A 13,584-nucleotide genomic window follows, 5' to 3' on the forward strand; every position below is an offset into this window, starting at 1 on the left:
AGATTGCTTTTATCTCCAGACTGTGTTCCTCAAGCCAAGAGCTTTGCAGAGAGAAATATTTATTATATGTATATTATGTTTTATATAGAGAGACTCAATCCCAGCAAGGGGGGGGGGGTTGACCTGAGTGTCAAAGCTTCTGTGTTCAGGAAAGACCATCTCTGGCCCTTCTCTTCAGGGGTGGTGATTGAGAGGCTCCCCTGTTCTCAGATGTAGCCCAGTCCACCCCCGCTTCAGCTGCCTGGATTCCTGTCCAGCTGTTAGCATCTGACTCCTGTCCTTGAGCGGTATGTGCACCCTCAAAGTGAGTTACACAGAAGCAATTCTTCTCCCTGCTGCAGGCAGCTTATCCTACTGGTCCTCAGGAAACCAGGACCCCAAGCTGAGATGTAGCACACCCTGAGTTGTCCCTAAATGTGCCCCGCTGGGTGTGTCTGCCCCCACCCCCACACCTCCATTCCTCTAGGAGCTGTTGGTGCAGTGGTCCAGCTGCTGGCTGCTGCTGCACAAGGGGGCGGGGCTGAGGTGGGGTGGGAGGAGTCAGTCTGACCTCGGACTCTTCCCAAACTCCACAGAGCAGGGTGGGCATGCTTGTGCCGACACTGGGATCTGAACCCAGCCATGTCGGCTCCAGCTCTGGCACAACTTGAGATTTCCCCCACCTCCCCGCCTCTTCCCTTACTGCCTGGCCGGCGCCGAGAAGTGCTCCATTTCCTCGCAAACTTGGCCACTTGCGCCGCCGTGGCAGAGAAGCAGCGGTCACTAGAACCTCGGGCAGTGCCTCTCCCGCGCTCCTCCCGCCTTCCACCTACCTCTGCTCCCCGACACCCCTCCCATGCCCTCTCCTGCTGAGGCTCCCGCCCCTCCCACCTCCTAAACCCTCACTAGCCAGCTTCAGTCCTCTTCGGAACCCTGACTGCCCCCAGCCCGCCCACAGTTCCCCTGGTCTCCAACTCCCTGCCACCCCTTGCAGCCCGCTGCCCGGCTCTTGCCCGCATGGCCCTGTTGGCGGCATTACTCCTGAGCGCAGCCCTGGGCGCCCTACTCAGCTTCGCGCTGCTGGCCGCTGCGGTCGCCAGCGACTACTGGTACATCCTGGAGGTGGCGGACGCTGGCGGCCCTGGTGGTGCGCAGCAGCTCTACTCGCATTCTGGGCTTTGGCGTACCTGCGAAGGTGAGCTACACCCAGAGACCCCCGCCCTCTCACCTTGTCTATTTCTATTCCCCTCCCCTCCTATTTCTATAACCCTCCATCCTCGGGGTCTCTGAGGCATCTTGGTCTGCTCCTCAGAGTTCTCTAGTTCCATTGCCATCACAGCTTCCCCTCAAATTGCTAGGTGACAGTTGGGATGTGGAGGGGGTGAGAGGAAGGAGGTCCCTGCTCAGAGACAGGCTGCTGCCACTGTGGCCATGGCTAGGAGGTTGATGGGGCTGGCACTATGCTTTCTTCAGTTCTGAAAAGCTTTCCCTTGGGGTCTGGCTGGGGAGAGCTGGGGTGCCATGGAGAGATGACGGGTCAGATGGGCCTGCTCCTTGCTTCTGAGTAACGTGACAGTGTTTACTTCCTTAGCTTCTCTAGGTCTAGATGTTTCCGTGGAGGTCGGAGGAAGAGCACAGAAGGGCTGGGTCTCAGCTGCCAGGGGCACAGTCACTGCTTGCTACTCCCCTGCAGGGTTGCAACCAGGGGACCAGGGAGAGCCAGACTCCTTCCTGGAGGTGGGGCTATGGGGCTGAGGAGGGGGAGGAAGCGCAAGTGTGCATGTACACGGCTGGGGCCCCATAGAAGACCACAGCCCTTCATCTAAGCGACCAAGGCTCCCTTCTCACCAGCTTCCTGTGCAACACAGTGCCGTGTCAGTGTGTGACTGTGGCCTTGTGTGAACACATGGTACTGCGTGTGTGAGGGAACACATGTTGTGTGAATGAGAGGCAAAAATAAGTATACGATTGTGTGTGCGAGTGTGCGTGTGTGCGGGTGCGCGAGTGTGGGTGCGCGGGTGTGTGAATGTGCGAGTGTGTGTGCGCGTGAGTGTGCGAGTGTGCGTGTGCATGCACTTGCGCGCTTGCATGTGCAAACATGCATGTCATGGTAGAAGGATCAAGCTGTTCATCTACCTGGCACGAATCTCTTATGTGTATGTACTCGGCATACATGCATGTGTAGGTGCATGTGTGTGTGTTCCTGTGTAAGAACCAGAGAGCCCATATAACATGAGTCAGGAAGGCTCCAGAATATGACGTCTCCTCTTTTGGGGACCCAACCTGGGCATTTCTGAGTGCTGGAGATTTTAAACTCGCTTCCCTGTAGGTACGGCCCTCTGTGGCCCTTAACTAAATAAGAGGCCTGGTCTCTAGTCCCATTAGGAGCCGTGACCCTGGGTTCCAGGAGTCAAACAGGGCCCCGAGGCTACGGTACCCATGTCACCCACCCCCATTCGCACCTTGGCTTTCAGGGCAGAACAGCTGTGTGCCCCTGATCGACCCGTTTGCCAGTGACAGCCTGGAAGCTTCTCCCTCCATACAGCACCTCCTCTGTAAGTCGTGGGGCAGAGCCGTCGCTGACTCTCCAGGCAGCTGTGGGACCCAGCCACCTCAGCCCAGCCCGCCAACTGCTTCTGAGACCTCAGGCGCCCAGATGGTGCTTCCGTCCTAGCCCTCGGACCACCAGGAATCCCAGCCTGCTCTGCCCTCATGCCTCAGTTTCTTCTCAGTGGAGCCTACCCTTGTATCTGAGGATGTCAACTACCTCAGAATATGATCTCATGGGGACCCCAAAGTTCTCTTCTGGGCTGACCGGTTTTCTAGCTGGATGGCCATAGGCAGCCTACTGCTCCTGAGAGGACTAAGGGTCGGGTGGGGAGGGCATTGGCAGAGGCTCCCTCAGCCTGGCCTCAGGAAGCCTGGACCAGAAACAGGTGCCCACTGGGAGGATCTAGTAGTCACTATGGAGGGAGGCATCTGCTTGAGGCTGCTGGTGACCTGAGGAGGTGAGGGCATGGCTTATCTTGGGCTCCTTCTTAGAAGCAGGCCCTATGCCCGCCCTGAGCCCCCTCTCCCCACAGCGCTGCATCGCACGGTCATGGTAGTCCTCCCGCTGAGTCTCATCCTCATCGTGTGTGGCTGGGTCTGCAGCTTGCTCAGCTCCCTGTCCCGGAGTGTCCCTCTGCTGCTCCTTACCGGCTGCTACTTCTTGCTAGGAGGTGGGTCACGGGGGGTCCCTTGGAGGACCATCTTGGATTGCAGGTCATGGGAGTGGGGCCTTCACTCTCACTTAACCCCTACCTGGTCCCTGTCACCCTCTGAGCATTGGAGAGCTAACCCCCACCCCCAGCAGAGGTACCCTAAGGCTGGCCCAGTGCAGGGCTTCTGCCTGGGGCCTGGATCCACAGGGGCACCAGGGTGGAGCTTCTTGGCCTGGGAGTCTTGAGGGTCTCCATGGTAACTGCAGAGTAGCTCTGTGGGCAGATGGTGCAAGAGAGGGGTGTGGGTCTTTACCCCCATCTGCTCCTCCTACCGGCTAAACAGAGGCATAATGTCCTTGCTAGTCCCCTCCCTAGTCTCAGGCTATACCAGCCCAGGCCGAGCTCCAGTTAAGGCTAGAGACACAAGGCTTCCAGAGCCAGGACACTGGCATCAGAAGTGGGCAGGTGGCCGCACAGGGCTCGGTCCTCAGCAGCCTTCATCACTGGGGACAGATTTGTGTGCTGGTCTGCGGTCTCAGGCCAGTTCTGCTCTCATGGCTGTGACCACAGTGATGAGATTTACCCAGGGCTGCAGCTCCTCGCAGAAAAGCCTGCTTCCCTGCAGGGGACCCTGGGCTGGCTCTTCAGGAGACCTTTGATAGGAGTGGGATGGGCCTGAGACAGGGAGCCCAGAGCCGCAAACTAATGAGACAGACATTCAGACCCAGGTCTCCGGAGAATGAAAATATGTGTCATGGCCTTGACCGGGCAGACTGTGAGTGCAAAATCCAATTAGGAAGCCCCAGGAAGCCACTGGCAGCTGTAATGGGGTTGGGTTTATAACTGCAAAGCTTCGTGATGGCATGGTCCCTCTGCATTTTTCTTGGCACAGGCAGAGTCAGAAGGCAGCTTCTGGGAGAGGCTGACCCCACCTTTCTAGTCAGAGGGTACTTTGCCCTCAGGGGAGGAGAGGGGGGGGGGGCCTGAGTCAGGATGTCAGGAGGAAGGGCAGATGGGATGTATGCTGTAAGAGGGCTGAGGCTGGGAGACAGAGTGTCATTCCAGGGAGCTGGGTGCTACAGGTGCAGTGGACCTGCCCCTCAGGAGGCCTGAGAGAGCGGCCAGTCCACTGTGAGTGCTGACCCCATCCCTGCTTTTTCCAGAGTGCAACACGTTAGATTCAGCTTCACACCCTTCCCCAGAATAAACCTGTGGCCTTTGCTGAGGCAGCTGGAAATCCTCCCTCCTGCACCCCAACACTGCCCAAGGGCTAGGGTGGGTGGAGGCCAGATGGTGTGGGCTGCAGAGCTATGCCCGTTCTGACATCACTGAGTCCTGGGGCCTTTTACAAGGGGTTTGACATGTCAGGTGAGGTCTCAGGGTGGAGGGCTATTGGAGCCCCCCAAAACCCCATCTCCTAAAACTCAGAGTTCATAACACTTAGTGCCTATCAAGCTGGAGTTTGGGAGGGAAGAGGACACTGAGAGTTGGGTCTGAGCAGTCTTGCTGGTCCCCTCTCCCTAGGCGCCCTGACGCTGGCAGGGGTCAGCATCTACGTCAGCTACTCACACCTGGCCTTTGTGGAGACTGCGCGCCTGTACGGCATGCAGCACGTGCAGGATGTGCGCATCAGTTTCGGCTGGTCACTGGCCCTGGCCTGGGGCTCCTGCGCCTTGGAGGTGCTCAGTGGTGCGCTCCTGCTCACAGCTGCCCGGTTCCTCAGCCTGAGCCAGCGCCCAGGAGTGCCCCACTCTGTGATCATCTGAGTCCCAGGGTGGCAGGGTGGTGGGGAGAAGGAAGGCAGGCTCAGGCACCCCTGACATTTGCTGGACTCCTGGCTGGGAAGCTGCCTCCAGGGCGGGGCGGGGCCGGGTTGTAGCATGTTGGGGAAGTGATCATTTCCAGGCCAGCTGGACATGAGCAAGGCAGGCACACAGACGGTGGTGCCTCAGGTCATGAGCTCTTGGTGGCACAGTCGTGTGGCTACCTCAGGGTTCTGGGTGCCTGGACGGTGCTCCTCCTCTAACCTAGGGAGCCGAGGCAAGTCCTGGTGCAGGCTGAGCACTTCCCGCCCTGTTTGTTGCCCACAGTCTAGGCAGTAGTTACCACTCACCCAATGCCACAGAGGGGGAGACTGAGGCCAGAAAACCCAAGAACAGATGGTGGGTGCCTGTGGTGTCACTACACTTGGGCAGGACCCCTGGGGTCTGTTTTGTTCCCTCTCCCAAGGGGAGGCTGGGCGGGAGGCACAGCCTACGTTCATTTTCTTTGGTTTTTGTTTCTTTGAGACAGGGTTTCCCTGTGCACTCTTAGCTGTCCTGAACTCACTTTGTAGACCAGGCTGGCCTCGAACTCACAGCGATCTGCCTGCCTCTGCCTCCCAAGTGCTGGGATTAAAGGCGTGCGCCACCATGCCCGGCTTCTATGTTTATTTTTAAGCCAGGTAGGTCACTTTCTTGAGTGCTCCCAGGCAAGCTGGACCTTTGGTTCTCAGTCCTTGTCTTCTGGCAGGCTGCTGTTCCCCCCTTTACCCACCCCTGCCTGCTCCTACTTCTTCGCAGCAACAACTAGGGGGCTGTCTGAGACTGGCCACAGTTGGGGTGACTTGGGGCCATGCCTGGCCAGCCCCCTGGGTTGCCTGGATAGAGGAACTTTTCAGCTGCAGGTGTGGAGACATCAGCTCACAGGCCCCGGCCTGCAGCCCACTCCCTGGCTGGGACAGCACAGGTGAGAACCGAATCATCTCTGGCCACATAAGTGGGGGCAGACCTGTGTTTATGTAACTGGACAGTGGACAGCTGTAAGCTAGGGGCTGTGCAGTACCCCAACACCCCAAACAGCCCTGACTCTGGTGCAGGCTCTATGTTGGGATATGAAGTAGGGAGGGTAATTTTTCTCAAGGCTTGGTCCCAGCAGAGTCCCCAAGCCACTTTTGATCCCCTCTAAGGATGTAGGAAGCTCCTGGGGAGTGGGGGGGTGGGAGTGGGGGGGGATATTTTGCAGGGTTTAATGGGACCCACTGAGGGCAAGGTACTGGAGCTGTGGACACCTGCCTTCCGATTTGTGTTCTAACCTTTGCCATTCCATGTACGTGTGCCGCCAAGTGTCTGAATAAATCAGCTGTGATGTGTACCTTTTTTTCTTACTTATTAATCATCTGTCTGTCTGTCTGTCTGTCTATCTATCTATATTGATGGGAGGGCACAGGGACAAAGCCACACTATGTAGGCCTGAACTTGCTGCCTCCTGCCTCAGTCTCCCTAGTGCTGAGATTTCAGTTATGCATCGCCAGGGCCAGCAGAGAATTCTTCAAAATAGGTAATACATGCTCACTTCTCATGATATTACAAGAGCGAACACACCCCAGTGTGTGTGTGTGTGTGTGTCTGGCCATCAGTGACATGCCCTGCATGTGTGCTTGTGTGCCCATCACAGATGTCCTGTGTGGATGTGCACTCTGTCATATCCTGCAGCTACAACTATCTTCTCCCTAGGTCCAGACCCTGAGGGGAGCACTGGGCCTCAGCAGGATCTGGTCTGGCTCATGGGGAGCTAGAGGAAAGCGATGAGCTCTCACTGTAAACATTTGCTGAGGTATCTGCCTGCTGGAAGCTAGGCTGTGAATTTAACTCCAGCCTCACGGAATGTGGGTGTCTTTAGGATTCCACGGTACACTGGGAAAGCCCCACACAGTGGCTGTGAAGACCCACACACACACACACAGTTGCCTACGGGTATGTGCCTGTGTACGTGGGCCTGTGGCCAGACACGGGACTTACTGAAGTGCTCTGATGGGCCAGTCTCCTTGGTAACTGGCCCAAGGGTTTTGTCTTGTTTCATGGTTCACTGGGTAGCTGGGCTATGAGGCCCAGGTGAAAAGGCAGGCAAGGGCTGCTGCAGCGCAGGGAGGAGTCAGCAGCTCCAAGCTGATGAGAGCAGACAGCAGGCTCCGGCAGTACCATGTAGCTTATATGGAGAAGAGAGACTAGCGGGCGGCTTGCCCGGATGCACAAGGGCCAGCCCTTGTGGCAGTCAGGCCTCACATGCCCGGCTTTGGTTTTTTCGAGACAGGGTCTCTCTGTGTAGCCTTGGCTGTCCTGGGCTCACTTTGTAGACCAGGCTGACCTTGAACTCACATAGATCCTCCTGCCTCTGCCTCCCCAAGCGCTGGGAATAAAGGTGTGCGCCACCATGCCTGGCCCTGAGTATGGTTTTAAAATTATGTTATGTGTGTGTATATCTTGCCTACATGCGCACCTGTGCACTGTGCCTGTGCCTGGTGACAGTGGGGGCCGGAAGAGGGCGTCAGAACTCCTGTCACTGGAGTTCCAGATGGTTGTGAGCCACCAGATGGACGCTGGGACTTGAGCCCAGGTCCTCTAAAAGGGCAGCCAGTGCTCATAACTGCTAACCGCCTCTCCAGTTCCAACACTGAAATTTACTTTTTACTTCTTTCATATTAGTATTTTGCATGTATGTGCATGCTTGGTGACAGTGGAGTCCAGAAAAGGGCATCAGGTCCCTTGGAACTGGAGTTACAGATGTTCGGAGCCACCGTGTGGGTGCCGGAAATGGAACCTGTTGCTTCCTGTCGTGTACTCACCAAGGACATAAAAGTCACCAACATACTGCCGGGCGGTGGTGGCGCACGACTTTAGTCCCAGCACTCGGGAGGCAGAGGAAGGTGGATCGCTGTGAGTTCGAGGCCAGCCTGGTCTAGAAAGAGAGTCCAGGGACAGCCCAAGGTGACACAGAGAAACCCTGTCTCAAAAAAAAAAAAAAAAAAAGTAACCAATACAGCACCCTCAATACTTTATTTTATAGCTCATCTCTGATAACTCCATTATGTCAGTCACTCAGGATGGTTTGTTTGAAGACAGCGTCTGGTGGAGCCAAGGCTTGCATCAAACTCTCTGTGTGGCTAAGAATCACTTTGAACCTCTAATCCTCCAGCACGCTAGGATTACGGATGTGAGCCAACACACCTGTTGATACAGTGCTGGGGACTGAACCCAGGGCTCATGACACACTAGGCAACCAGGCTACACCTCCCAGGCCCAGAATCTGTCTCCTTTATTCACGTCCCCCTCTGGATAGTCAGCCACATCTTATCCCATATCCCATGCTTGGTTATTCCCGACTGAGTGAGGCCGCCACAGGAGAGTCACTGGAGGGAAAGCGGAAGCAGAGTCATCTCATCATTCTCCAGAGAGGATGGGCCTTCACCAGGCTAACGGCTTGGGGCATCTCACTGCCCACTTCCATCGGAGCCCGGGCACAAGATCCCCAGCCCCCCCCCCCCACCTCACGGCCTCAACTGTCTCAGCACAAACTCCCACTTTCTCAGTGCCAGTTCCGTGTCCTGAGCAGACACGTCTCGGTGCCACACAATCCGCACAGACTGGTCTGTCCAGGGAAACAGCAGCACGCGCACCGCACGGCCGGTCTGAGCTACCTCCTCGGCGCTCACAGCCTGTAGGCGCTGGCACAGCTCTTCAGGAGGCAGCCCAGCCACCTGCACCAGCACCATGTTGGTCTCCACCGTGGCAGGATCCACAGAGCAAATGGGTGACGCCAGGTCTTGGAGTCCTGGAACCAGACATGGTGGTGAGGGCACCCCAACCCTAGGGCCCACCCATGGGCCACCACCAGGACTACACTAGACAGCAGAAGGGCAGCCCGCCTATCCTGTGGGGAAACAGACCCTGAGCCCTAAGGTGGCGTTTGGAAACAAGCGTTGGATCCTGCCTTTTCTCTCTTGGTCGCATTAAACAAGTCTACTTTTCTGGGCCCCATGTGGGGACATGTTAGGATTGTTAGGGAAATTTAGAAAATGCCCACAAGACCCAAGTTGAATCCACTCTGTCTTGGTTCCTGACTCTTCTGGTTGCATTCCGGTGTCAAGGTGCCTCACGGAGGAAAGCCTGGTGAGGCAAGAAGACCGGATGCCATCCTAGAAGCTCACTGTTAACTCTCAACACGCTAGACTCTGGGGGGTGCAGATCTGCTGGGGACATCTAGGCCCAGGTAGAAGGGAGTGAAGGGGAGGGCGGGTGGGGGTGGTCCAGGCACCTTTGGCGAATCTCTGGGCGTTCTCATGGTCCCTTGACAGCGCCTCTTCTGCCTCATCCAGTCCCAGGAGGGCAGCCGCGGCCAGTACTCCAGCCTGGCGCATGCCTCCACCCAGGGCCTTGCGGAGACGCCAGGCTTCTTCAACGAAGACCTTGGATCCCCCAACCAGAGCCCCAACTGGTGCACCTAGGCCCTAAGGGGAGAGAGGAGAGACTTCTGGGGCCTATCTTGCACAGCCTATCCTTGAGATACGTGTGTCTGTTTGTGTACGTGTGTGTGTGTGTGTGTGTGTGTGTGTGTGTGTGTGTGTGTCTGTAGGGGTGGGGGGGTAAGGGCTGCAGCCCAGGGCCAGCGGGTCTGGAAGGCCAGCCTACCTTAGAGAAACAGAAGGATACAGAGTCACAGTGCTCCACGAGGCGGGCGGGAGGCACACGCAGAGCCACGGCTGCATTCATCAGCCGGGCCCCATCCAGGTGGACCCGTGCTCCGTAGGTGTGGGCCAGGAGGCGCACCTGGAAGCAAACAAAGGGTCAGGCAGCGTTCGGAGGGGCCAGGTGTACGGAGGGCAAGTTTCCAGGAGGCTGCTGGGCTTGGTGCCGTTTGAGCCGTGTGGGAGCCTACCTGGCGGAGGTAGTCCACGGGTAGGACCCGGCCCCCGGCGCTGCTGTGCGTGTTCTCCAGGCACACAAGCTCGCAGACTGGATGGTAGGAGCTCCCGAAGCCCCGAATGAGTGCCCCCTCTAGCTCATTCAGGTCCAGGGTGCCGTGGGGCAGGTCTGGGAGGGGGTGGGAGTGAACACCAGCGATCTGCAGGTGGGAGAGGATACCTGTGGTGGGCCCCGCGGCACCTCCCAGTGGGAAGGAAGGTTCCTCCGCAGCAGGGTCCTTCTGAGCCTCTTCAGGAGGCTGCCGGCCCTTGCCGCTTTTCTGGTCAGAGGCTGTCCTTGGGCTTCCTTCTGGAGTGCTAGTGCTCCATCTGCCCACTAGGGGGCAGTAACGCACCGAGGCAGATGAACAAATCTGGGCCCAAGCCCTCCTCCCTCTTCTCTATAGCTCTCCCTATCTCTGCGCTCCTGGTTCCAGCCTGGTGTCTGGGAAGCAGGGGCCTACCTTGGCATCCTGGCTAGCTGGAGGATGTCCAAAACCCCCACGGAAGTGGTGCCTGGTCCTTACCTGAGCCACCCCGCCCTGCTCATAGACGTGGAGGTGGCATTCCTGCCCAAGGAGGACCTGGGAACACCGGCGCCGGCAGTGACCCATCACTGAGACAGATGGGAGGAGGGCGGGACTTGGAATGGGTCCAGAGAGTCCCTCTGTCCCGGCTCAGCTTGGCCAGGCTGAATGGGGGAGGGGGACAGCAAGGGGGAGGGGGAAGGGGGCAGGGGGTGCCCAGTGAGTTCAGACTGCCTCTGTCAGTTAGGAAACAGCACCCATCAAAACATCTCCCTGTCATGTGTGGAGAAGACTGGTGTGCTACACAACTCCAGGGAGGTTTCGCTGTGAATGCTGGGCGCTGACCTGCATCAGATCCCTGTGGCCAACAAGGAAGAGTGGGAACAACCCAGGCTGCAAGGTGAGCACCCAGGAGGGAGAGCTAGGGAGGGAATGGCAGCGACCTGCAGACTTCACCCCTCCCACTGCCATCTGCCGGGGGTGCTCGACTGGCTGCACCCAAGGGAAACCCAGGACTGTGTCCAGCAGTGCCACAGACCCCAGCTGGTGGCGGGGGGGGGGCATGTGGACACTCACCAGAGATGAGGTTAGCCATGGTGTTGGTGGGGACAAACAGAGTCCGCTCTACTCCAAGCAGCTTTGCAGCCTTTTCCTGCAGTTCTGAGAAGGGAAAAGGGTGGAGCGGGATGCCTATCGACTGTATCCCAGCCCAGTTCAATGTGCACTTGCCCCTGGGTGTGGAGGTGGTATACACCTGTGATTCCAGTACTCTGGAGCGCAGAAGACACCGGAGTTGGAGGGCAGCCTGAGCGACATAGCAAGACCGTGTCTTAAGCGCCTCCCTCCCCCCAAAAAAGTGTGTTTGTTCAGATGAGAACCCACTGTCCCACGGGTGGAGCTTGGAGCCCATCTGCCATCCCTGTCACCTGCGGTCTTGGCAACCGCATGCCATGTCCGGAGGTTCCGCCCCCCACCCCCCCCAGTCAATCCTCTGCACGCTACCTCCTCTGGGCCAAAGTCCCTTTGCCCCGGCGCCACCGAAACTCTCTTGTGGCTTGTACCCCCCTTCCCACTCAGACCTCACACCTGTTTTTCTTCCCAGCAGCCCCAGCAGGTGAGGTGCTGCGGTTTCCCTGCAGACTTCCTCTCTACAGCAGCACAGAAGAAGAGCATCTGGGGGAGCCAGCAGGGCGTAACAGGTACAGCTGGCTGGTGTGCGAACGGCCTGTGTAAAGCCCGAGCTGGTTCTCCCGTCTAAAAGTGATCTCGGGTCTATACCCGGGCACCCTGAGGGCTGTCTGGGATGCTGCTGCCACCCATCCTTTACCGAGCTCTTCTCATTTCCTCCTCTCAGCCCTGCCTCCCCTCCCCCTTCAAAAGACACCCCCTCTCCAGACTTCTGTCAAGGCCAGCACCTCCCAGCCTTGATGTGGTGACCTGTTTACACCAGGTGCCTGCTGAGCACAGCACAGTTCAGCATCTTTGAAGTTCCTGGTAACGCGCCACAGTGTCTCTAGACTCCTGATCAGCCCCCAATCTCCCCTGGGTCCACACACAGGCCTCCAGGGGCCAAATGGTGATCTGTGGTTTATCTCAGGGCCAGCAGAAGCTGCCCCAACAACACTAGAAGTCCACTTTAGCGGTGACCATCGACCCAGAGTGACCTTTGGTTTGCTGTCTCCTTAAAACACTCCCTAGGAGCCGGGTGTGGTGGTGCACGTCTTTAATACCAGCACTTGGAGGCAGAGGCAGGCGGATCTCTGAGTTTGAGACCACCCTGGTCTACAAAGAAAGTCCAGGACAGCAAAGGCTACACAGAGAAACCCTATCTCTAAAAACAAACAAACAAAAAACATAAAACAAACAAACAAAAAATAAGAATACTCCCTGGGTTATGAACTTCCGCCCCTGGGAAGGCATACCACTTTCTTTTCGGGATTGGTTTTGTCTGTGTGAAGTCAGTGAGTGAAGGACAGTAAATAGTTACAAGTCATCACTGTTAGACCGGCCTCGAACCCTGGTCCTTCCCTGTTTCTGTCCTTGAGCACCTCTCTGGCCATCTCAGAGCCTTGCTTTGCAAGACTGGACAACCTCCACCTGGGCAGTCCTGTTAAAATGTAGATTCTGGCTCCTCAAGTCCAGCATGGAGCTTAAGAGTCTGCACTACCAAGGATCTCCTCAAGGATCTCCTCAAGAACCAGCAAGGACGCAGCGCGTAGCATTTAGCCTGCTAGTCTGTTCCCAGGCACCACTCTGCGTCCATGCTGTCCTCCTGACAGGAGCACGAATGGCGTCCCAGGGTCGCCTCAACGACCCCTGCCCCGGGCTTGTTCGCCCGGCTCACCGTGGACTGTGGGGTCTTCGCCATAATCATCGTCTCCTACGACCGCCTCGGCCATGGCACGCCTCATGGCCGGCCCTGGCCGGGTCACGGTATCGCTGCGCAAGTCCACCACGTGGGCTGGGACCCCTGCCCAGTTCCTAGACCACTGCACCCAGGGCACCCTGAGCCCCGGGACTGCGGTCCGGGCCAGTCTGCGGAGCATGGCTGCGGCACCCGCCTTCCTCGCCTGCAGGAGTAGTGGACAGTCTCTTCCTTGCCAGCAGGGGATTGGTGCAGCTGGACTCTTGTGACCCTGCAGGGATCTGAGCTGGGCAGGCCTGGGGCACCCTGGGAATTGTAGTCCTCGCTGGAATTATATATTTTTATCAAGCCCCACAGCATGCTGGGACTTGTAGTTCGTGTTCCGTGGCCGCACAGATTTGAATTTGGGATGACAGTTCCTTGCTTTGCTGGAAGAAATGCAGCTGAAGTCCAGGTGGCTTTTAGCATGTACCTGGCACTGCTTAGGACACTGCAGATTTAACTTAGGTAAGCATCCCAGCCACTCTGGGAAGCTGCCTGAGTGCTAGGAATGGAACTCATATTTTCTTCTTAAACAGCACACCTCCTGACCCCCCCACTCCAAGACAGGGTTTCTCTGTGTAGCCTTGGCTGTCCTGGACTGGCTTTGTAGACCAGGCTGGCCTCGAACTCACAGAGGTCCGCCTGCCTCTGCCTCCTCTAGTGCTGGGATTACAGGCATAAGCCGCTGTGCCTGGCTTGCTTAATTAATTAAGCACCAACTTAACCACTGAGCTCCAGCCCCTTATGGTC

General features: G+C 57.4%; 2 protein-coding genes across 3 annotated transcripts; one reads left to right on the forward strand and one right to left on the reverse strand.

Annotated features, from left to right (window-relative positions):
• Positions 1-591: 591 nt before the first annotated feature.
• Positions 592-6,306, forward strand: TMEM235 (transmembrane protein 235). Of its 2 annotated transcripts, XM_084749426.1 has the most exons (4): positions 592-1,174; positions 2,454-2,534; positions 3,063-3,200; positions 4,707-6,306. In XM_084749426.1, exons 1-4 carry the CDS (start codon positions 997-999, stop codon positions 4,946-4,948), a joined length of 639 nt encoding a protein of 212 aa, XP_084605552.1. In that variant the 5' UTR covers positions 592-996; the 3' UTR covers positions 4,949-6,306. The 2 variants fall into 2 exon arrangements, with proteins under 2 accessions (XP_084605552.1, XP_084605553.1); XM_084749427.1 differs by lacking the exons at positions 2,454-2,534; positions 3,063-3,200.
• Positions 6,307-7,982: 1,676 nt separating this feature from the next.
• LOC311578711 (uncharacterized protein) lies at positions 7,983-13,098 on the reverse strand. The gene is made up of 7 exons (XM_084748746.1): positions 12,772-13,098; positions 11,004-11,087; positions 10,428-10,516; positions 9,876-10,061; positions 9,629-9,766; positions 9,255-9,447; positions 7,983-8,771 (listed from the first exon to the last, which is right to left on the reverse strand). Exons 1-7 carry the CDS (start codon positions 12,971-12,973, stop codon positions 8,488-8,490), a joined length of 1,176 nt encoding a protein of 391 aa, XP_084604872.1. The 5' UTR covers positions 12,974-13,098; the 3' UTR covers positions 7,983-8,487.
• Positions 13,099-13,584: the final 486 nt, after the last annotated feature.

Source organism: Acomys minous (assembly GCF_964271855.1).
Source record: "Acomys minous genome assembly, chromosome: 12".
Taxonomy (NCBI): domain Eukaryota; kingdom Metazoa; phylum Chordata; class Mammalia; order Rodentia; family Muridae; genus Acomys; species Acomys minous.